General features: G+C 36.5%; 1 protein-coding gene across 2 annotated transcripts in view; it reads left to right on the forward strand.

Annotated features, from left to right (window-relative positions):
* The window catches only part of GLRB (glycine receptor beta), a 49,351-nt gene that overhangs the window by 14,232 nt on the left and 12,346 nt on the right, over window positions 1-22,773 (forward strand). The window contains exons 4-8 of one of the 2 annotated variants that reach the window (XM_026847636.1): window positions 5,859-6,088; window positions 9,031-9,113; window positions 11,797-11,937; window positions 15,347-15,499; window positions 21,917-22,209. In XM_026847636.1, the coding sequence (XP_026703437.1) occupies window positions 5,859-6,088; window positions 9,031-9,113; window positions 11,797-11,937; window positions 15,347-15,499; window positions 21,917-22,209 (900 nt within the window). The remainder of the gene's footprint in view (window positions 1-5,858; window positions 6,089-9,030; window positions 9,114-11,796; window positions 11,938-15,346; window positions 15,500-21,916; window positions 22,210-22,773) is intronic. The other variant, XM_026847637.1, reaches the window with a different exon arrangement.

Below are 22,773 nucleotides of genomic sequence, written 5' to 3' on the forward strand. Positions count from 1 at the left end.
CTGGTTTTTCTTTTCTGTAAAAAGGAGGGGAGTACACCGAGTCTTGCCAGTATAGGGGAAGCAACAGTAAGGATATGCACTTAGAGAGGGAGTTCTGAGCTCATTTAGAAATAATTGGTGATCTGCTACATGGAAAACATTGAGGCAGTTCCCAAAATGAGGCTGCTTTTTTTAATGTTGTGACCAAGGAAGCATTATTGCCCATAATGAAGAATAAACGATAATATGACTAATAAATAATAAACCACATTTTGTTGTCAGTAGAAGTACCCACTTAAAATTCAGAACCAGCTTACACAATACCCTAATTACATTTCAGTAGGATAGCAGAGCCACTCAAATTTAAACATATGTGATGACTGAAATTGCTTTTGAACAGCTTGGCCAGAAATTTCTGTTTCTTTAACTAGGAGTGAATAAAGATTTAGATTTGATTGCAAATGATAGTAAGTCGACTAATGGCATTAGTGGGAAGTGATATTAAAACAAAGAATGTAAATATGCTGAAGATACCCTGAGATTTATTTCTGAAAACAAAAAGGGGACTGAAGTTTAAAGAGGGTCGGAGAGGAGGAGCAGGAAAGAGGGAGTGAGATAAGTGTCCAAGATGGCAGGTATATTAGACCAGATGGCCCTTTCAAGTTTCTGATATTTATTGCATGCTTTAAAATGTGACTTTTACAGAGGTTTTTTTACAGTTCACCCAGATCCAAATAGTAACAAAACATGAATGTAAGGGGTGTGCTTCCTTCTCCCAAATTAAGTATGCTCTCTACAACATATGTATGCCCGTCTCTGAATTCCTGATATGGTCACTCACAAAGTTACTAGGATGTTCTGTAAGATAAGTCATTCTCTGTATTTCAGAGTGTGAATGGTGTATTTCAGACACCATTCTTACTTTAATTTATGCTTTTATTTAGATTTCTACATCCAGCCAATCACCATGATAGCTAAGCATGTTTATGTGAAGTTTGGATTACTTCATGTTTGCCTCAATGTATCACAGGAAGCACTGACAAAAGAAATGGTCAATGTGTTCTTCCATATATCACTCGGGAAACTCTTCCTGCTGTAGTGGACACTGGGTCCTAAGGACATCCAGAAACCACTGCTTTCTTGGGGACAGGCTGATACTTGCCTTCAGATGGTCTGGGTAGTGAACCAAACAGTAGAAGCAAGTCCCTTAGACTGTGAAAAAGCTTGTACACCCAGAATCACAAGGAGAGTTTCCTGGAGCTGAGGCACCAAGTTTGTGAAGGATTGGAGGGCCCTCTTGCATTCAGAAGGGAGAGACATTTTCGGGCAGTAACAGAACTGCTGAAAAAGGTTCTTCAGTGTTGGAGAAGAGAGTGGCTGTCTGCATCTCTGCTGTCTCAGGCATTGGTGTGAATTATGAGGAATATTGATTTCTTGGTTGTCTAAAGATACCAGAAGCTACTAAACTGGTTGGATTGATATCATTACTGATACCAGAATTTTTGAAATAATATATTTCTAAGTGTTTCAGTTGATGCAGGGTCATGATGATTCTTGGCTCTGTAGCCACTTCGGACTGTAATAGCTGAATTTGTAGGTTTTTTTGCAAAATTTATGTGGATATAAAGCATCCTGTTTTAGCCATGAGTGATGGAAAGGTGGGGAAAAATAACCATGAGTGCCAGGTGATTGTAACTGAGGTGGTGATAGAAACCCCAACAAACGTGTAGAGTGCCGGTGAGAAAAGGGCATTCGGCATGCTGATCTCCTTTTGTTCAGCAGGATGTTAAAAGAGATGCAGAAGAAAATATCTTCAACAAGGTGCACCCTCTGAAATAGCCAACTCTGGGCTTAATGTCTGGAATGTCTAACAGGCTCCCACAGTGTCCCTTGCGTTTATATCATGGTGGCTGGTTCTGATGGTTCCTCACATATTTCAGGAATCCCATAAAATTATTTTCAATTATTTTTCGCTTTCTGTCCTTCTGGTCCTGTGATGATCGCATTCTTAGCTATGCAGTTGACTCATCCTCAACAAAAAAACCCAAGTGAAGTCTACCCATTGAAGTAGACTTCACATGGTTTAAGAGAGAAGGGAATTTTGGTATAGAAAAGCATCAACAGATTTGAAGTAATATTGGTTTGAAGCAAAATAGGACCCATAGTGTGGATCCTATGCCCAGAAGCCTTTATTGCTTTAATCAAGCCCTTGTGAAGAAACTGAAGGGCAAATGTTCGCTCTGTGTCTAGAGAGGATAGTGTTCATCTTGTATTGTTGAATGCTTGAGAGAATTGTGACATTTTCACATACTGATCAAAAAAATTACCTGGAAAAACTAAACAAAAAATGAGTTAACTACTGAGAGAATAATAATTTGAACAGGTGACATAGAGAAGAGCTTATCGAGAGCTGCTACCTTCCAGGAAGTTCCCTTTATCTTGAATCCTGTAACTTGTTTCCTTCTAGCTCATTAGACTACTTGTCTAGGATCCCTATGTGAACTCTGCTTCTGATTTTGCAGATATTTTTTTAGACTGCAGATTTGTGGGATAACATAGCGATTATGTCACATTTAGAAACTGTTACAGTCTGGATGACCAGTTAAGGATCACTAGGGATTGATTCTTTCCAGTATAAATACCCATAGTGCTATAATATTTTAGCTGTGCTGTTGATCTGACTCGCTGTCTACAGAATCTATATTCAAGATTTGTAGTTGCCAGGTAACCTTTCTTCACTGACTCCTATGGTAAAACAGCACTTCCTTCTACTTTATTTTAAAACCTTGAAAAAAAGGTCTTTTTAATATATATATAAAGGAAAGTTCATTTTTCTTAATCTTAAAAATTCCATTTTCTACTTTATTAAAAGACAGTGCTATTATGCTTCTTTTCTTTGCATGAGTGCAGTTCCTGCAGAAAAAGCCTTTTATGATCTTCTATGTGCTCCAGTTTTCAGAGTGAGATGTATTGGCTATGCCTGGTTTCTGGCCTGAGTTTTTCTGGCCACGTGCCTACTGTTTAGTAGGTTGCATTTGAAATATGTCCTAGAATGCCTCCCCTTTCAAACTCTCTGAAAAAAACTTGCCTTCTATTGGAGTTTCATGGGAAAACAAAGCCCTGTAGTATACTTCTGTGGTTCTTTTTACCTGCAAGGTCCTCCTAGCTTCAAAGATGATGAACCCACTCCCTGCCGCTGGTTTCTTTTAAACTGCTGTTTGACTCTTCTACAATATTCAAAGAACATTTGTAAAATGTATAGGAGGAAGACCATTTACTTCATGCAGACCAATTCTCCAGCCCCTATTGAACCTAATTGAAGTGCACATACCGAATCTTAAAATTCATCGCCCAAACTTGAGAGGACTGGTTGTAGACTTCTTTCAAAATAGATTTATACCAGATCATAGTCTATACTGCTGCCAGATGCTCTAATAGTTCATATTCTTCTGAGGAGCCCTTCTGAACATCATTATCTGTCTAGCCACTCTTTTGTATCCTGACATCTCTTTGCTTCCTTCCACATTTTCTATATTGCCTCAAGTATGTGGTGGCCTTCCTCTTCAAGTACCCCTGACAAAAGTTTCTAGACATTTGGGTAGGTCTGAACCTACCTATTTTAGATTAATGAGCTTTTTCTTCCATTGACTTAAATAGGAACACATTTAAATGTCACAACATACCACTGTTTGGTATATTTAAATTAATTTGTAATAGAGCAAGGAAATAAGTAAAATAACATCCACTTCCAATTCTTATTTTGCCAGTGCATTCTGCTTTTCAGTGATATAAACATCTTCTTCTGACTGGGTAAGCTGAAGGCAAGTGTTGGACACTGCTTATCATTTGCCTGTGGCTTGGAGAAGGCATCGTATTTTGTTAAAATTTGGGTAATGCACTAGTTTATGGGGAAATTAATTTTGGTGTAATGAGTAGTGTAATGCTTGTGGGCATGAATTATATATAGTATTTGTCTCATATGGTTTAAATCAATTGTTTTTACTGAGACAAGAAGTGCATATGGAATGGGAACTTCAGCAAGAAGCAAGTAAAGTAAAAATTCAATTATATACATATAATTGAAAAGATGCTTTCTGGGTGTTGTGGTACACAAAGCCAGCACAGTGAGATAATGACCTGAATTTCTTCCTGCTCTAAAGCTTCTCTATGAGAGTCTTCCATTACATAATCACTTCATATTAGCTGTTATTTTATACTTTGACAAGATAATATAGGTCTTTGTATAAATAAGTCAGACTGCATATATTTCTTCAAAACCAGACTGCCAACAAGTAAATTATGTCTCAGAACTATTGCATATTAATAAATACTGCCTCAGTTCTTTCTACTTAGTTTTGATGCTTTGTTTTTCCTTACAATGCTGTAATGATCTGACAGGTGGACTGGACATAGGAAAGTGGGTACCTTATTCTAATTAACAGGGTAATTCAACAGGGTAAATTATTCTACATGAGTTCTTAGCCAGGTGAACTCCTTCCTGTTTTAGTTAGCATGACTGTCTCAACACGGCACTTGCTTTGGACTGTAAATGTGTACACTGTAGTAAGTACGACAAGAGAACTCAAATTGTGTCAACAGAAAAATGTGTAAGAGTGCATTAACATGTAAGATAAAAAACTTTATAAAATTATAATATTATTGTTATGCAGAATACCTTGACAAACCAAAAATATGTTGAGAACCTTCACCCATGGATTTCTAGCATTTTGTTATAATTTTAAAGAAGTGGCAATGTTTTCACTGCTTCGAAAGACACAGCCCTTAAATCAAGATGCTTTGTACCTAATAGACATTCACGGAAAAGCAACACACCATAGAAGACAACTAGGAAGACTGGAGATAGAAGTTATTTTACATATGGAATTTTGGTTTATTTGTGGTAAAATTTTATTTCAGCAATACCTTTATTCTTTTTCTGTATGTGATCTGCCTAGTTTACATATACATAAGAAAGAGGCACGGGCTTAAATGTAATTGTAAAAAGCAAAGAGACTTAGAGGTAGAACTGAAAAATTATAACTGACATACTGGGTCAGATTTTTCCTTTGGATGCACACAGCTTTCACTAAGGACAGAACGCCTGTGGGTATCATTTTGCCCTGAGACACATGCTCCGGTTCCTGAAGGCAAAATGAGGTTCACATTGAGCATGGCTCTACTACTGTACATCTTTGAGCAGGAGTCCTGCTGAATCCAGAAGGAAGTTTCCTCTTTGTAAAGCCTTGATTTTGTCCCTTTGAGACCTGTTCTGTTTCTGCTTTCATACATGCTACCACAATACTTGTGTTACAAGCTGGTATCAGTTTTCCTCAGTTACCAAAATAGTCCCAAATCACTGTTACAAGGTCGGAGGCTGTGTTCAGGGTGTGTAGTGTAAAATCTATTTTCTACCTGGTCTGTTTTCTGCATTTATAGTGTGATATTTTGCCATCAGTGTGCCACTTAACCAAATGGAGAATAAGCTGGATATCCTGGTAGAAGTGATATCGTGCCTGCTGCCTGCAGCAATTTAGTGTAGTCAAGCTATGGCCTCCCTCTGCCCTGCTGCATGCTTTTCTCTATCCCTAGGTAACATGGGGATACTATTGAGGGGATGAAAAAATTATATTGGGGGGCGCAATTCGGTCCTTTTTTCAAAGATGGTAACTATATTCAAAACATAAGACATAATCTACCTATTTGTGATAAAGTCTGTTAAACAACACTTATTAATGTCATTTGAATAGTGATTACTATCTTTGTGATTGAAAAATCAGGGCATAAATTGTTTCTCCAGAGTATGATTGAATGGCTTTCCTTCTCCATGGGTTTTTGGATAGATTTTTTCTAGTCTAATATGTATGTATTCTTCCCATCAGGATTACAGAGTCAACATATTTCTAAGACAGAAGTGGAATGACCCCAGACTCAAACTGCCCAATGACTGGAGAGGTTCAGATACACTGACAGTGGACCCAACTATGTTTAAATGTCTTTGGAAGCCAGACTTATTCTTTGCAAATGAAAAAAATGCTAACTTCCATGACGTCACACAAGAAAATATTCTTCTTTTTATATTTCGGGATGGAGATGTCCTAGTCAGCATGAGGTATTGAACTGATATTTTTCTACTCCTTTTTTTTAATAACCTGATATGAGATGTATATGTTGTGTTAGAATTAGTTACATAATACAGTTTATGATTAATATTAAAATTTATATGAAAGTTTGTAAACAATACTATAATAAATTAAATGTGTGTAAAGAAATCAGATTAAGGTGTTTTAAAGCATGTCACTTGATAGCACAGCAGGTACTAGAAATGTGAAGTGTATGTATGTTTGCATGTCATGTTAAGCTAACACATCAAGTAAACCAGTATTATTGGGAACAAAATTTAAACCCTTTTGATAATTGCTTAGATTCTCAGAAGCATAATGAAATGGATATTTGACTTAAAGCCTTCAGCAAAACAATATAATTTGCACACCACTTGAATTTCTACATCAACTAAAGAAAATTATGATTACTTACTAATGATACAGGGAAAAGCAGAAATTACAAAGTTTGTCAATATAAATGTTTTGTAGAAGTACTGGGACATAATCCTGATGAAGTTCTGTGCCTTACTAGATAAGATTTTTTCAGAAGACCCAAAAATATTGTTTAATTTCATTACAATTGACACATACCTTTTTGTGGTTTGACTTGATTTATCAAAGTTATACACCATGTCATAAAAATAATCATCCACAGAAAATAGCAAATTGATTGATCAAAAAGGATCTCCTAGTGAATTATAGATCTGAAGAGTTTATAGACACAGTGATTTGTAGAGATTAGGCTCAATTTCCTATGAGTGAGTGAATTTTCTTTTGGTGTGAACTGCAAACATATTGCCCTGATGATAGAGGAAAAAATGGTGAGGCAAATATACTGCAACTTTACCAAGAGGGAACCACTTCTGAAGTTATGGTCACATGACCATATTCTTCCTGGAGCAGAAATAATTAGAAAAAAGAAAGAAGATGGGAGAATCTCGATTTTTTTTTTTTTTTTTTCCCCCCATTCCAAATCAGGATGAGAAAACTCAGTCTCAAGAAGTTTGCTGATAATAATCAGAAAAGAAAATATATGGGCAATCAAAGCATTTCTTTTGGCTCACTCTAAAGATTCTGGTTCTGATTTCAGTTGTTTCCTTAGCAGGTTTTGAAGTCTGTAGAAATTAATATTGCAAAATAGAAAATCACTTTCAGCTATAAAAGAAACTTTAGATTTGTAACAGCGAATGTTAAATGAAACATTTGAACTTTTTTCAAATATTTTTCCAGGTTGCAGCTATTCATAAATGAGCTTATTTCAATCAGTAGGTTAGGTTAGGAAATAATGAATATTGAGTGAATACTAATTGAAGTATTTCTGATGGAAAAATTCTACTCTGAAAACTTCCAAATAGCAAAACCAAATTCAGTAAAGTTTGAAATTAATATAATCTTCTAAAATTATTGTGTTGATTTTAATAACACACTATATTCATAAATTATATGTATGCAGGTAAGGTGAATTTTTTAAGGCACTGTGATTTGGTGACATGCTATTAAGATTTTCATTTTTAAAAATAAGTAATTGCTATGCCTTGTAATTTTAGTTTGTGGAGATACTATCACATATGAATGAATCTCCAGTTATCGAAATACACGAATGACAAAATAAGTGCAAGAGAAAGCTCTTGCCTGCATAAATAATTAAGAATTAAGAAACTGAATGTATGAATAAACCGATAGTGCTCACATGAGGGGAAGTAAGCAGTGGAGATGTCTTCTGGGTCCTGTTCTGTTCAACATAAATCATCTGGAAAACTGTGCATTGGCAGGTGCTTTTGATGATGCCAAAATATTCAGGATAGTAAAGCTAAGAGACAACATTGAGAATAGAATTACAAATTAATCTAATGATTAGGCGACAAAGTATGAGATTAAATTCAATGTAAATATAACTGAAAACTATGCATGTGGGAAAAAAAATATTTTAATTTTACATAAAAACTGATTGGTTTTGTGTTGGTTACTACCAGCTAGGAAAATGACCTTTGGGTAATCATGGCTACTTCTCTGAAAATGTCAGCTAACACCTCAGTACTCGTTGAGAAAGTGAATTGAATTCTAAGAAGTCTTAGGCATTAAAGAGAACATCATGCCACTGTATAAATTCATGCTATACTTGCATCTTGAATACAAGGTGCAGTTCTGATCTTCTCACTGCAAGAAGGATAGTCAGAGGTATGTAAGAGCATCTTTTATAAAGAACAACCAAACAAGGCAGAACTTCTCACAATGCAAGAAACAAGATCATTGAGTTTATAACATGGGGTCTCTAAATCATGAATGGCACAGAGAATGGACAGACATTGATTTTTCACCTACTTTTCCAGTAAAAGAAATATGAGACAGGTTCAGGATAGATTAAAGGAGATGATTAGAGCGTGTGCTCTGGAGAGCCATGACAATCCTTGCTGCAGAATGCTGTGCATGATTACATGGATTCCAGAGAGCCACTGGAAGTGAAGCACCTTCTTGAAGGGAAAAAAAATGTGTCAAGATCCCTTTAATACTGAAGCATCACATCTAGTTTAGGAAGTCCTTGAGGTGCAAGTCTTGGGAGGCTGCTGGATATCTGGTGAAATGTCATTTCCTGATTGCTGTAGTCTCATATTCTTCTTCAGGAGTTGGCCATTGACCATTGCTGAAGACAGAACTAACCTAACTCTAAAGGTTCTGTATAGACCTTTGGTTTGGTTATTCTTATGACTTATATGTATTTTGTCATGTATTAGTAGGTCTGTAATTCATGAACTACTATATTTTTAAAATTCTCCCTGAAGTTTCATACTCAGACTACTAGAAATAGGTCAATTTCAAACTGCTATTTATTGTAACTTTCATTAAATTTTTCTTCTATTTTAGAAGCTGAAAATCAAATATCTGTGATTTTTTTTTTCTGTTTGTCATCTACTGCTTACGTGGCAGCTCACACTGTTTTCTGTATTTTCAGACTGTCTATTACTCTGTCATGCCCTTTGGACTTGACCTTGTTTCCTATGGATACACAGCGCTGCAAGATGCAATTGGAAAGCTGTATGTAAATCAGTTTGTGCATAAAAGCAGTTGCCTTCTAGGCATGTGTAAAAATCAAACAAAAAATTATCAATTCTGTATTGTTCATGTCAACATTTTTAATAAGTCTTGAAATTAATATTCACTGGTTCCTACAACATACATTTCTCTGTCAAAAATGTTTCTTATGGCTATGGTACCATGCACTATGATTTTAGCTTTTGCCATTAAACATAATGACAACTGATGAGTTTTATAAAAACATTTGCAATAAACTTAGTAAAACAGAAACACATATAATCTGGAAAGCAGAATCCATGGTTTGACCAGGTATTTTTAGCTTCCATAACCCGTGCTGCTTTGTAGGTTGTTGGGGTCCAATTTATGCCCTTACATTGATGATGCATGGTATTGTTTGAAACTCTTTAGATATGGTACCAGAGGAAAAGTATTTTATGTGAATACTTAAGAGCATTTAGTATGAAACCTTTAGAAAGTGGTTTCATATGTGTTGTGGGTGTAGTCAGGCATCTCTTCCTTATCAGCCCTTCCCTGGTCTCTAGGTGATTTGATCTTATGAATGGGCAGCCAGTTCTCATCTCTGAAGGGCTTCATGCCATTCTGGAAGGTGCAGCCAAAATGTTTCTGAAACCCATCTTCTTTTCTGCACCCCAAGTACAAGGGTGCCTACTCAAGTACAGCTTTTTCCCCAATACTTCAATCCCTGGTGCTCCCATTTGCATGGTAATTCTGTTTTCCTGAGTAAGGACAAGTGTGAAACAGAGAGAAGGAAGGTGGCTTGCTCCAGCCCGTTCCTGTTATAATACAAAAGCTTTCTTCAGTTGTTACTCCCCCAGGTATGGTGCAGAAGGTGAGGTCAGATAAGGGAAGATAAAGCAAAGGAAGTGCCAGTTTCATCAGAGCTGAGTAGGGCATTCCAGTGGGGACGGGTAATAATAATAATGTCAGAGCTTTACAGTTTAGTTTTTGATTGCCATAATTTACCTTTAGAACTGTAGTATGTCCACAGTAGTTTTGCCCATTGCTAGTATGTATGTACATTAGCTGAAGTAAACTCATGATAAACCCAAATCACTTTGGGGTTAAACTGGAATTAGACAGTAAAATTAGTGGAAGTTTGCTCAAGCTTTCTCAGTGTGGGTTGCTTTGCAAGCATCACAAGGTATAGTTATTCAAGGAAGAACTACTCATAAAAAAATTGTCAATTAATTCTTTATTTAATAAACAACCTTATTGTCTTTCTGCATGCCAAGTTGCTATATTCAAATTCAGGAGGAATTTTCTTCTTTGGAAAGACAGGTGCACTAAACTTTCTTCTACCTTTTAACTGAGTTGTCAAAATTAAGAATGGTACCCATGAGCTCTTGCCTGTCCCTCTGGTTCCAACAGTGGGCTTGCTTTCCCTGTTAGCTGTTGGCAGTTTTATTCTACTTAGTTTATTTTCAAATGAATATTTTGCTTCTAGTTGCTAGATTTCCAAAACAAAAAAGGCCACCAGTTTTTACTAAGCTGTTCTCATATCCAGAGTTATGCTTCTCAGTTCTACACCTACCATACAGACAAAATTTTCACTGTCCAATAATTGTTATCATAAAGGATCTTGGAAATTTTGTGTCTCACTCTATGTTGTAAGAGGGTGAGACTGATTTTATGAATGAAGCATTATAAAAACTTTTTTTTTAATGTTATCTTCCATCATGAAGCTTTGAGACACTATGATTTTTATTAAGTTGTTGTGAATATATGAGAAGTTAGCTTGTGAACAGTTTACCTTTTTTAATCACAGCTATTTTTCAAAATTTTTAAAAAAATCTGCCTAATGCCTCCAGAAAAAGAATGGCTCTTTAAACATTTTTCAGAGGCTTTGAATTACAAAATGCTGCATTCCATCTTCATCTGTTTATGTTTCCCCATCTCTGTTCCCATTTAGCACACATTGTCTCTGTTTGGATTAAGTTAATCCTTAATAAACAGAAGGTAGCAGAAAAATGGCATGTAAAATCATTATTATGATTATGCATATTTAATCAATATTGCTTTATGCTTGAATATTGTGCTCCTAATTTTCACTGCCTCTCACTTGGTGGTGTTTATATCATGATTTAGGCCCTCAGATGTATGCTGAAGTCTGTCCATACTCAGCACTGAGTTGATTTCATTAAGACTATATAGCTACTTAAATTCCTGGTCAAGTATTTCCTGAATGGCAAGACTTTCATGAATCAGGGCCTTTAATCTGAACAACTAAGCAGAAAGGTTGTTTTAAACAAAAAAACAAGATTCATCACAGTAATTGAGTTATTAAGTTCTTTGGAAATTACTAGGACTTGTGAGTGCTGTTAAAGTTCAGTATATTTTTCATGCTTTAATGGAATATGAATGAATATGGAGGCTTCAAAGCTATGGAGAAATCTTTGCTTTCTTTGTTTAAACAGTAAGCACTGTAACAAACACCTCTTAATCAGTGTAATATTGATGATAATGTAATGTTCCACCCACCAAGTCCTAATTTAGGTCTACATAAAAATTCAGTTGTGGATGGTTTCATTTTTGTATTTAATTATTTGAACAGGAAATTAAATGAAAAAGTGAAAGAAATGCGATACATATATGCTAGGTTTTCTTGCACTTTACTCTGTTCAAAATGGTTCTTTAAACAACTATTATTATTTTGTTCTTGTAGTTGGCTACACAACTGATGACTTACGGTTTATCTGGCAGTCTGGAGATCCTGTACAGCTAGAGAAAATTGCTCTGCCTCAGTTTGATATTAAAAAGGAAGATATCGAATATGGTAACTGTACCAAGTATTATAAAGGCACAGGTAGGTAATATAAATGATATCTATTGTAAAAAACCTTAAGCTTTCTTAAGTTATGGTATCAAGTTTATAGTTAATGGTTAATATTCCAGTTCATGTCTTACATTTCATGGGATAAAATAGATTACTTTTAACTAACAAGTAGTTCATCTAATAGTATCTATCATATATGATTACTGCAAACTAATTCAAATGTAGAAACATCTAGGCTGAAGATGGAATTAAACATTTGTCTTGGGTTTGCTTACATGTCTTTTGATCTTACTATCACTATTTTGTTTCTATAGTCCTAATACCTGTTTCTGCTTGTAAATGTCTAACTTTTCTGAAGGGGTGTTCACACAGAATTATTCCAGTTGTAGCAAAATAGGATAATTTTGGTTTTCTAGTTTGAATTTTGTTCCAGAAGTGGATAGTATTAGAGTATAACTTCAAATACTTTGCCCTACAGGTTTTTCCTTTCTTTAGGTGTTCTGGAAAGTCTGTCATTATAGAAAGCTGCTTATAATCCTCAACCCTGTATTTAATTAATCCTATAATTATTTCCTCAGTGTGGAAAAATTTATCCAATGATTTCTGTAGTCTGCCTTCTCATGATTTATCTTTTCTACCTTGATTCCTGTCCATAATGATATCCAAACTACTTACATACTGTGGCAACTGCAAGACTTTGTACAACAACAGAAGTCAGCAGGATGTGTTTTAGTCGGTGCTCTTGCATCTAATGAATAAATCTCTCATTAAAACTCAGTGAGGACAGCTGTGGCGCTTCAGCTTCTGAGGATCCTCTGCAAGTTTCTCATTGTCTATCCAGCTGAAGTCAAGGGTCTGTTACTTGCAGTTGCTTCTGAGCTAGATCTCAAGTCTGAAGAGATCACAAGTAACCTTAGTGGATCTCAAAGTTAAGGAATTTCTTAAAAAAGATAATGAAAATTAAAATGGAGTTTGTTTTTTAACTGAAAAATGAGTGTGTTCTTAGCCTATGTAATTCAGCATCTCACGTGATTTACCATTTGTAAATAATACAAAATTAGCTGTCCTCAGAACACTTCTGCATTTGTGAAAGCACAACCAACAACTGGCAGTGATTGCATTCAAATCTAAGTTGAGATTATAGAAGCTTACTTATCAAGAAAAATATGAGAAAAAAAATTTTTAAAAAATTTCTTAATTAAACCATGAATGTACTGAAAAAAATAGGCTATAATAGTGAAAAATTAAAGGGATGGTCTTGCAACTCCGAAATAAAGTTCATACCAATGGGAAAATTCAAAAACTTACATTCTGATTGGGTGAAAAAGGAATTACTTAGTCAAGATTGCTATCTTGTTATTGAAGTTACCATGGTCATTTTTAGTGCTGTCCTAAATCTAAATTTAATAATCTGAAAAATCTTTAGATATTTTAGGTACTTTTAGGAACCTTAAAGAAAAATCTAAGGGTTGTACACTTTACCATTAAACAGGACAGAAAATTAGTAGTGTTCTTTTAACTTTCAGCACCTAGTGATGACAAGGTGAAAGGACACTGTGCAAAGCGCTCAGTAAAACGGTCACATTTTGTGTGTGTGTATGTGATTTGAACATTGAAGAAAAAACATGAGAGAACCATCAGAGTGGGTGGAGTGACAACATGAAATTTTAAAAAGTTTTCACAATTTGCTTACTGCAAATCCTTTTTATTTAAAAATTAAGAACATCCATGTTAATTGCATAATCAAGACTGGAATTAATACATTAATGCAAATGGAATATTTTAGTACTCTGAGGTATTTTTAAAGGGTGTTTTTATTAATCATTAGTTGTTTAATTTACTTGAAGTTCTTATGTTGCAGATTTTGGACACATAGTTAAAAGTAGTTCAGTTAAGGATTTTGTCAGGTAATCAAGAGGCAGTATTGCATGTAGAAGCAAATTTTCAAAATTATGGTTTATGTAGGAGATTCTTGCCAGTTGCAAATAAGTTAATCTTTACTGCCTATTTATATCAACTGACCTTTTATCACAGCTACCTAAGTTGAATGATGGTCAACAAATTTGGGGTGACTTTTTGTAGCAATAAATTGAATATTTAAATTTGCAAATTGCCCATTCTTTGTTTATCAGTATGTATTAGAGATTCAAATAGGCACTTCACGACCTGAATAGTGAGGGCAATAGATACTATTATCTTCCTGATGAAAGATGATATGAAGGCTTACAGAATGCATTTCTGGCATAAAGCAAACAAATAATGATTTTGAAGGTCATCCATCATTTGAAAATAAAACCTAAAAGTATATGGAAACTAATCAGAATGTATAGAGGGAAAATTTGTCAGACAACAGATCATTGAAGGGGAAAGAATGAACTATAAAATGCATTATAGTGTCTTCCACAGAAGGAAATTCTTCCTTAATGGTATATTGTTTTGTTGTTTTGGTTATTGTATGACCAAGCAGCACTTTTAAGATGATTTACCATTCTGCAGCATTTAACTGATAAAATGTAGAAGATAAACAGATATATTTTTGACAGATTCTATCTTCTAAATCTTCTTTGTACCAACTTTATTTATAGATATTGACTGATCTGAATTTTGAAATTGTTGTAATATAACATAGGAATGCCTTTTCCTTGTGATATAATAGCTTGTGAAGTTGTTTTTACAATGCTATTGTGTTAATATTAACATAAAAATGCCAGTTCTGCTGAGCGAAAATATGAACAGAAGTTGGTTTTTGATTATAGGACTTCCTGATCCATCTGTTATCTCCAGCAAAACCTCTAGTATCTGGAGCTTTATTTTTTATTGAATTCATCTTAACAGATATCTTCTGAAATGTTTGTGTGCTTAGATCCTCATTTTAGAAGATTTGAGGCAGTATTCCTTCTTTTCAAAATTTACAGTGTTTTTAGAATATTTTTTTAAAAGTCTGTACCAATTTTAGAAGTTACCTATACCGGCTTTCAGTACTGGGGGAATCTCTGCTTTGAGTCACATTCAGATCATCTCTTTCCATTCTAAACTTTCTACACTAATGTTTATTAATTCTATCTTTTGCACAAATTAATGCTAAGTAGGATTTTCAGATGAGCTTAAGCTAGCAATATTGGTAGACCCCATTGGTTTTATCTGGACTGCATCTTTAAACTAGTGTCAAGATAAAAATCACTTTAGCTGCCTGTTACTGATGCACTGTGAAGATACGGAGGGTGCCTTGTAGAGCACAGAGAGCACCACATACCTGCCCACACTTGGTGATTATATAGATATGTGTTTTGAACATCTTTTTTTCAGACTGAGTTCTTTCATAAAGAAAAATCAAATAATTGAACTTTTGCTCTTAAGTAGAAAAAGTTCTGGAAGATACAGATTGGAAGAGGTTGACCTGCAAAGCACATTAAACATTAACGCATTTATTTCTTTAAAGGTTATTACACTTGTGTAGAAGTAATCTTCACTTTAAGAAGACAAGTTGGATTTTACATGATGGGTGTTTATGCTCCTACACTGCTAATTGTTGTTCTATCCTGGCTGTCATTTTGGATCAATCCTGATGCAAGTGCTGCAAGAGTCCCACTGGGTAACCTGCGTTTACACATACCGTCACAGTCCACTTTAATGCCATTGAGCCATTCTCAGTTGCTTTGACAACATGACACTGGACACTGAAAGCAACTTCACTTCCATTATCCACTCATCATTTTCACTGAAACGTCCTCATTCCTAGTCCTGTAAAACCCACCTCCACATTAAGACTTTGCTTGATAATGGTTCCAGTGTTTGTGTGATAAGCACAATCTCTGCTCCTCTCATCCCAGACAAATCTGGTCTTAGCCATGTATGGGTGATGCTGCAGACACTGTGGCAATATGCAGTTCATAGGAATTTGAACATTTGAAATCAGTAAGAAACCAGGATGTTGAGTAAGGCTCTCTACATAGCTACCTTTTATACAAGTTTTCCTGAAGATAATAGAAACAGAATGATGTCTGGAAGAGAAATATCATCCATGTTCCCTGATTGGCTTTATTTCATTAGAGAGTCAGTTCATGAGAGTACTTCAGGCTCATGCGTTCATGCTGCTCAGCACTATGCAGTAGGCAGGCCCTTCTTTATTTTGAAATAGTAGGAACTGGAAATAATCAAAACAATATTATCTTGACTAATTGGATTGTACATGGGACTCCAGCTCTGAGGTGGCCACACTTGCTGACCCCAAGAGCTCAATGAAAAGCAGAGCCAACTTCTTGCATCCTGACATTTCTCCTATTTGTATTCCCTTCCCCAAGCCATGTCCTCTCCTTCCCCATGCTCTGGCCTCCCTGTGCTCCCCTTTTCCCTGGCACTCTCACCTGCCCAAGTCCATACTTTCCAAATCTTCTCCCTGGCCCAGGAGATTCAGTGCACCTGTTTTCAAGATGCCATGGGTGCAGTTGCAGAATCCCTCCAGCCACCTGCCTTCCTCAGAGACCTCTGACCCACACTTGAACGCCACACCCTCACAGGATGTGACTCTTGTGCAGCTTCATGTGCATGAACGTGTGTTGATAAGCACTGGAGACCTTTGGAGTCAGGACCTGCCACATCACCTTATCAGTCTGTGTCTGATCCACAGAGTCTTGCAGCAATGGGTAGCAGAAATCCCTGTGTTAAGAGCCAGCTGGAGCAGGAGCAGTGCTGAGTTTTGTTAAGTGGAAAAACATCCACATATCCCCTGGCCTGAGCATTGTTTCTCCCATCTCAAGTCATCTACCATGCCTCTTCCTCCTCCAGTGGTATGACAGACAAACTAAGAGCTGCAAAAACCCCCAGATTGAAGAAGGATGTGAAGGTCCTTGAATGCATCCAAAGGAGGGCAATGAAGCAAGTGAAAGGGCTAGTAGTCATGTCCTGTGAGGAGTGGCTAAGGACATTAGGCTTGTCTAGTTCAGAGAAGAGGCTGAGAGGTGTCTTCATTACCCACTGCAGCTTCCTGAGGAGGGGAGGTGCTGAGCTCTTCTCCCCGATATCCAGTGACAGGACTTGTGGAACAGTTCAAAGCTGCGTCAGAGGAGGTTTAGATTGTACATTAGGAAGCATTTCTTTACCAAGAGGGTGGTCAAACACTCCAATAGGCTTCCTAGAGAGGTAGGTGGTCGATGCCCCAAGCCTTGTCAGTGTTTTAGAGGCATTTGGACAATGCCCTTAACAACACGCTTTAACTTTTGGTCAGCTCTGAATTTGTCAGGCGCTTGGACTAGATGATCATTGTAGATCCCTTCCATCTGGAATACTCTGTTCTATTCTAAAATCTGGAGAATTATGACTAGAATGCTACTTTTGTCTTGTGTGCCTTGCTCTAGCTAAATATAACAAACCCACAATTTAATTTTATTTATTGTATCTTTTTTTCTAGGGGTCTATTTCAGAATACAAATAATCTTGTTTTCTTTTGACCTTTGTAACTATTCATAGTTACTTGGGGAGGAGTCACAATCTGTATTAGTTTGATAGCAAGTAACAAATATAATCTCTTACGTTGAGAAGTAGAAAGGATGCATTCCATAATGCAAAACATAAAATACTTTAAGAAAGAAAAGTGTGGGGACAATGTAGTATGCATTAAACTAAAAAGATAGTAACAAGAACTGAAAATATGTTTCACATAGTGAGCTACAGTACAATCAAAACTGGAGCTGTATTTCCAATTTTATAATCCTGCACTTCAAACAGCCAACAGATAAGCTTATTAATTATATATTAGATTTATAAGAGTCATAGTGCTTATATACGTAACATGGTTGTCTTTGTGACTAAACATGCATGCTTATTTATTGTTTATTTGTTTAATTTATTATGTGTCTATTGCCTCCTATTATGTATATGCATTTTCAAAGATACTAAACATTGGCCTGGTTATGGGACTTTTCCTGAATCCTCAGAGAAGAAAAAAAATCTCTAAATCTGACCATTGTAAATTGTTAACATTGTCACTGGGGTAAGATTTATGTTTCTCCAGTTTGTGGGAGGGCAACAAACTAACACTTCTAGCTACAACCTTGAAGACAGTTGGCCTTGAAATCTAACAAGATTAACATTTGTGTATCAAGTGAATGATATCTAAACCCTGGAAAGTGTTACCAATGGCCACTACACTCTCATCGGCTAGACACAGATCTCATCAGATGAGAAGCTTCTTCAGATTTACTTACGGATATCTTAATGCAGTCATCCCTAGAGTTAAGCATAGTGGGCTACTTCTCCCCATGACAAGGCATCGCAGAAGTTTTCAGGTGATTTAGGTGTACAAGACACTTTGTAAGCCAGTAAGCAAAATGTTTTTGTAGACTGATTAATATTCTGGAAAAAGGATGTATGTTTAAGGAAAAAGCTTGTGTCCATGTAGGAACTAAGTAAGTTGCAAGCCCTATTTATTTATACCTGTATTATTTCACCCAACTAGATCATCTGGTGGTAGGGAATTCCACAAAGGACTGGTATCTGGTATCTGGGCAGTCATGGCTAAGCGACATAAAGGATGATAGCACTGAATGCTTCTGTCTAATTAGATGCTAGTGTTTCACCTTTTAATGAGTCCAACAGAGGACTCTCCAGTTCTTTACAGGTAGAAAGCATGCCATCATCCATTTAAAAAACTCCTTTCTTTTCTTCACTGCCATGTGGTCCCCAAAGGGAGTAAGATGTTTCCTGAAGCTGTAGAGATCTGAGGGATGTTGGACTTCTGCCCACCCACACCTGCCCACAGCGTGGAGCATTAGTCCAGAGTAGCAGACGGAGGTACAACAGGGTAACTAAAAGCTTGAAGTAGTGAGCAATGATATATTCCCCACATACACAGGACAGCTAGGTCTGCAGCCAGGCATGCCCCCTCTGTGATTCCTAACCTCAGATCTGTATTAGTTCTAGTAATTTCATTTTGTAAAATTTTAACAAATTTAGGGTCTCAAAGGAAAGGCATAAAGATATATGTTAAAACTGTAGTGTGAAGAAGAATTGGCAAGATTACATCTTTTAGTTTATGAAGTTTAATGAGAGAAGAGAATGTATTAGAGATACCAAATTATAGGGAACGCAAGACAGAATATTACCTTTTTCAATAACATTAGTGAGATGAAGCCAGACATTTTTAAAGCAGCAATATAAACCAGAAAATACTATTTTATACAGCACATAATTAACCTGTGGAATTCATTGCCAGGAGATAATGTTGAGGCCAGTAAGTTTGATGGATTCAAAAAAGGGAGATTTATTTATCTGGCAGCATCTGCTGAAGTGCTTTGCTGGACTGGCACTTTCAGATATTACCCACATGTAACCTTAGGCAGTATTTTTAAAATAGTATCTCATTACAATCATGCTTTAGGCTGTGAGCTAACTAACCTTACCGATAAACTAAATTGTGCCATCAACAGGGTTGCCACACTAGGGGCAAAAATGCAGAAGTATTTCCTAGAAAGGCTGGGTTTCCCTTTACTTTGCAACTGTGGAGGAATGAGCTCAGTCCCTTCTCTTTGGTGCTCCCTGAGAAGAAAAGGGGAATTTTGGGGGGTTTTTTGTTTCCTTTTTTTTTTTTTTTTTTAAGTTGTCTTGCAGTTTATTTGTTCATTCTCCTCACTCAGGTTTGAGCCTTGAGCTTTGGACTGTTTTAGGTAGGTACCTAGTGCAGCTTCTGCCAGAGGTGCCATTTACAACTCTGGTACTAGGGTCTCCAAGGCCATACTAATTGATCTGACAGGAAATCGTTGCTTACTAGAATATTTCTGTACTTCTAGCCCACTTTATTGTTACCTTGAAAACCTAGAAGTTTCTCAGACTCTGAGAATGAACTTTTTATCTGAGGAATGCAGACTAATGGAAATTAGCGTCAGGTCACCATGACCTCAGTTGCTCTACTGAACAACTTGATGAAAGTTCCATTAAAATCTTTTCAGCTAGTAGAATTTGTAAATTAGTTTTTGTAAAATTAAATCCAAGGTTGTAAGATCTAGTATTTTGAGCTCTACAGAGTTGTTGTACAAATGTTTTCAGCACCGGGCATGATAATAACACGCACATATTAAGACAGTAAACTCTTTTAAAGTTAGTAGGAAAAAAATTTCAGTATCCAAGATGCTGAGCCAGTCCGTATCATTGGCTAATTTGGTTATTCAGGGTAAAGGTAGAGGCCTCCTTTCAGAATAGACGTACATGGTACTTGATACAGTACACTGAATGAACAGCAACCTGGGCATAGTCAGAGGTGTTCTATATATGTTAAGATGCAGTATGGCCTTGTTTGTACTTGTTATTGCAATTCCTTATGATCCATAGTTAGTGTTCAGCTCCAGACAGCTGGTGTTGGTCAGTGAGAATAACTTTTTTGTAAGAGGGACTATTTTATGCTCACTTTCTATATGTATGGGAATGTTTGTACTCAGATACTTCAGACACTGAAGTGGAAAATAAGCCATAATGGACACTGAGGATTGTCTGTTCAGTATTTGATGTGTCATTCTGATCTAAGATAGCACATCTGGCCATTCTGTATTATCCCAACGGTCAAAATAATCCAGCTTTGAAATGATACGTTGATATTACACATTTCTAAATAAAGCATCATAAAATTTTGTATTTTAATATTACTCTAATAATTTCTTTACACTTTCTCTTCAGTGTTTTAGCAGCTAGTAAATTGTCCATTTGAGATTGATACCAAATAAGTATCATATCAATCTTATTAAAATCCAAATGGTTACAGCAAAAAAATGATGTGTTATTTGTGATCAGCTAGAATTGAATACTTTCATAGGCCAATACAGATACTCCCAGTTTTATTAACATTTTAACATCCTCGATTACTTAAAATGGATCCAAAGAAAATGATCTCTCTATGAATTACACAATTTTTCACGCATATGTGAAATGTAGTTGAGACTGAATAGCAACTTTTGGCCAGCATTGTCTATAGACATCAATTAAGTTTCATAAAGCTGCCCACTCATATCTAAAGACTTTTATCATTAGCATTCATAAAATCAAAATGGGACATTCTGAACTGGGAAGCTGAACTAAGTTTTCCCCACGTGACAGCCATTTCTAAAGTTAGCTTTTTCCAAACGTAGCTGTTCATGCTACTATTTCAGTTTCATAGGAGCCTGTGGGAAATCTTTCTTTGAGATCAGGGTTGTATTTTGTCTCTTGTGATGTGAGCCCTGTGTTGATGGTGACATTTGGAAGCCTTGTGAGGAGAAATGCTTGTCAAAACCCAGTTTGACAATGAACGTGACCTTTCAACAGCCTTTGCAGATGTGAGGGTTTTTTTCATGATAAGGGCTTCCTGAAATGCCCTTTATCTAGAAAGCTTCCTCTAGATCCTGGAAGCTCAAATAGGGAATGATCATAGACCTGTAGTCACCTCAGTGTTTTCATCTTCACAATGAATTTGGAACACGGACTTTTTAATGTGCTGGTACAGGTTTGCTTTTCAGCAAAAACTTCCCTTTTACCTAGGTCTGCACATCATACTTGTGGACAGGTCATTCAGCTAATTGCTACTGCTGTAGCACAGTTTGGATTTCTGGGACAACAATAGCCTAATTTAAAGGATTTGGACTCTTTTGGTTTAAGTATCGTATATTTCTCTTCCATCTTCACAGACTTAGGTGCACATTGTGAGATAAATGTTTGGAAAGCCCGTTTCCCAGCTGTGTGATGTGTGATGGGTCAGGAAAGCCACAGCAACTAGTTTAGCTTCACTTATTTGTTTCTGTTTATAAAATGAAGGTACTCATTATTAATAAGTCATCATTAACTGCAATATCCTACCTAAGTATTCAGTTTACCTTGTTCATTAATTGAAGGCATGCGCGCTTTGTATACCTGCTGCACCAACCACATTGTGAAGTCCCATTCACTGTTGCAAAACATCATTCTGTATTGTCTGTTTCAGAGGAAGAGCGCAGGCAGTGTCAATAAGGGTAAGTTTTCTTTAATCAGCATTTTGTTTTTCTTTTCATAGGTATTTTCTCAGTGCTCAGCTTGGCATCTGAATGTACCACTCTTGCTGCTGAACTTCCCAAAGTGTCTTACGTGAAGGCCTTAGATGTCTGGCTGATTGTTTGCCTTCTCTTTGGGTTTGCATCCCTGGTGGAGTATGCGGTGGTTCAGGTAATGCTAAACAATCCAAAGAGAATTGAAGCTGAAAAAGCAAAGATTGCCAGGGCAGAGCAAGCGGAAGGGAAGGGTGGAAATGCTGCCAAGAAGAACACTGTGAATGGCACAGGGACTCCTGTCCACATCAGCACCTTACAGGTAGGAGCTGCGAAGCTGTGTACGTAAAATCAACATTATCCTCCATTAACACAATTCAAGGAATATACTGTTGTAATAGTTTCGGATAGTTCTTAATCTTAGAAGACATTCAAAACATGCTGGTAATTAATGGCTTGCAATCTGACCAATTGGTCCCTAGTGATTTGGGGTCAGATGTACTAAATGAAAAATTTGTCCTTTAATATCCTAGCACCATGGTTGCTGCTGAGCTTCAGGTAAATAAAATAGCAAGCAGCTTTACAGTTGCTATTTTTCTCATAATAAATAGCAGCTGTCAGACTGTAACTATTCAGAGGACAGGACTCTAAGGCAGTATTTGCTGAGAGCATACTCAAATAACACCCGTCTCGTTGCTTTCTCTGGGATGGCCACAGCTGCACTGCATTGCATGTCAAGCATCTCTGAAGCCAGGGATCCAGAAGCCTTGGCATTTGTAAACAAAAGACAGGTCTGTTTGTCTGTCAAACAGTTCCTGCATTTCTTGTGTTGCCAGATAGAGTTTATCGGTAAATTGGTCAGATGTCATTATATGGATAAAGATGA

The sequence above is a fragment of the Athene cunicularia genome, assembly GCF_003259725.1.
Source record: "Athene cunicularia isolate RWA chromosome 4 unlocalized genomic scaffold, athCun1 chr4_part2, whole genome shotgun sequence".
NCBI classification, from domain to species: Eukaryota; Metazoa; Chordata; class Aves; order Strigiformes; family Strigidae; genus Athene; species Athene cunicularia.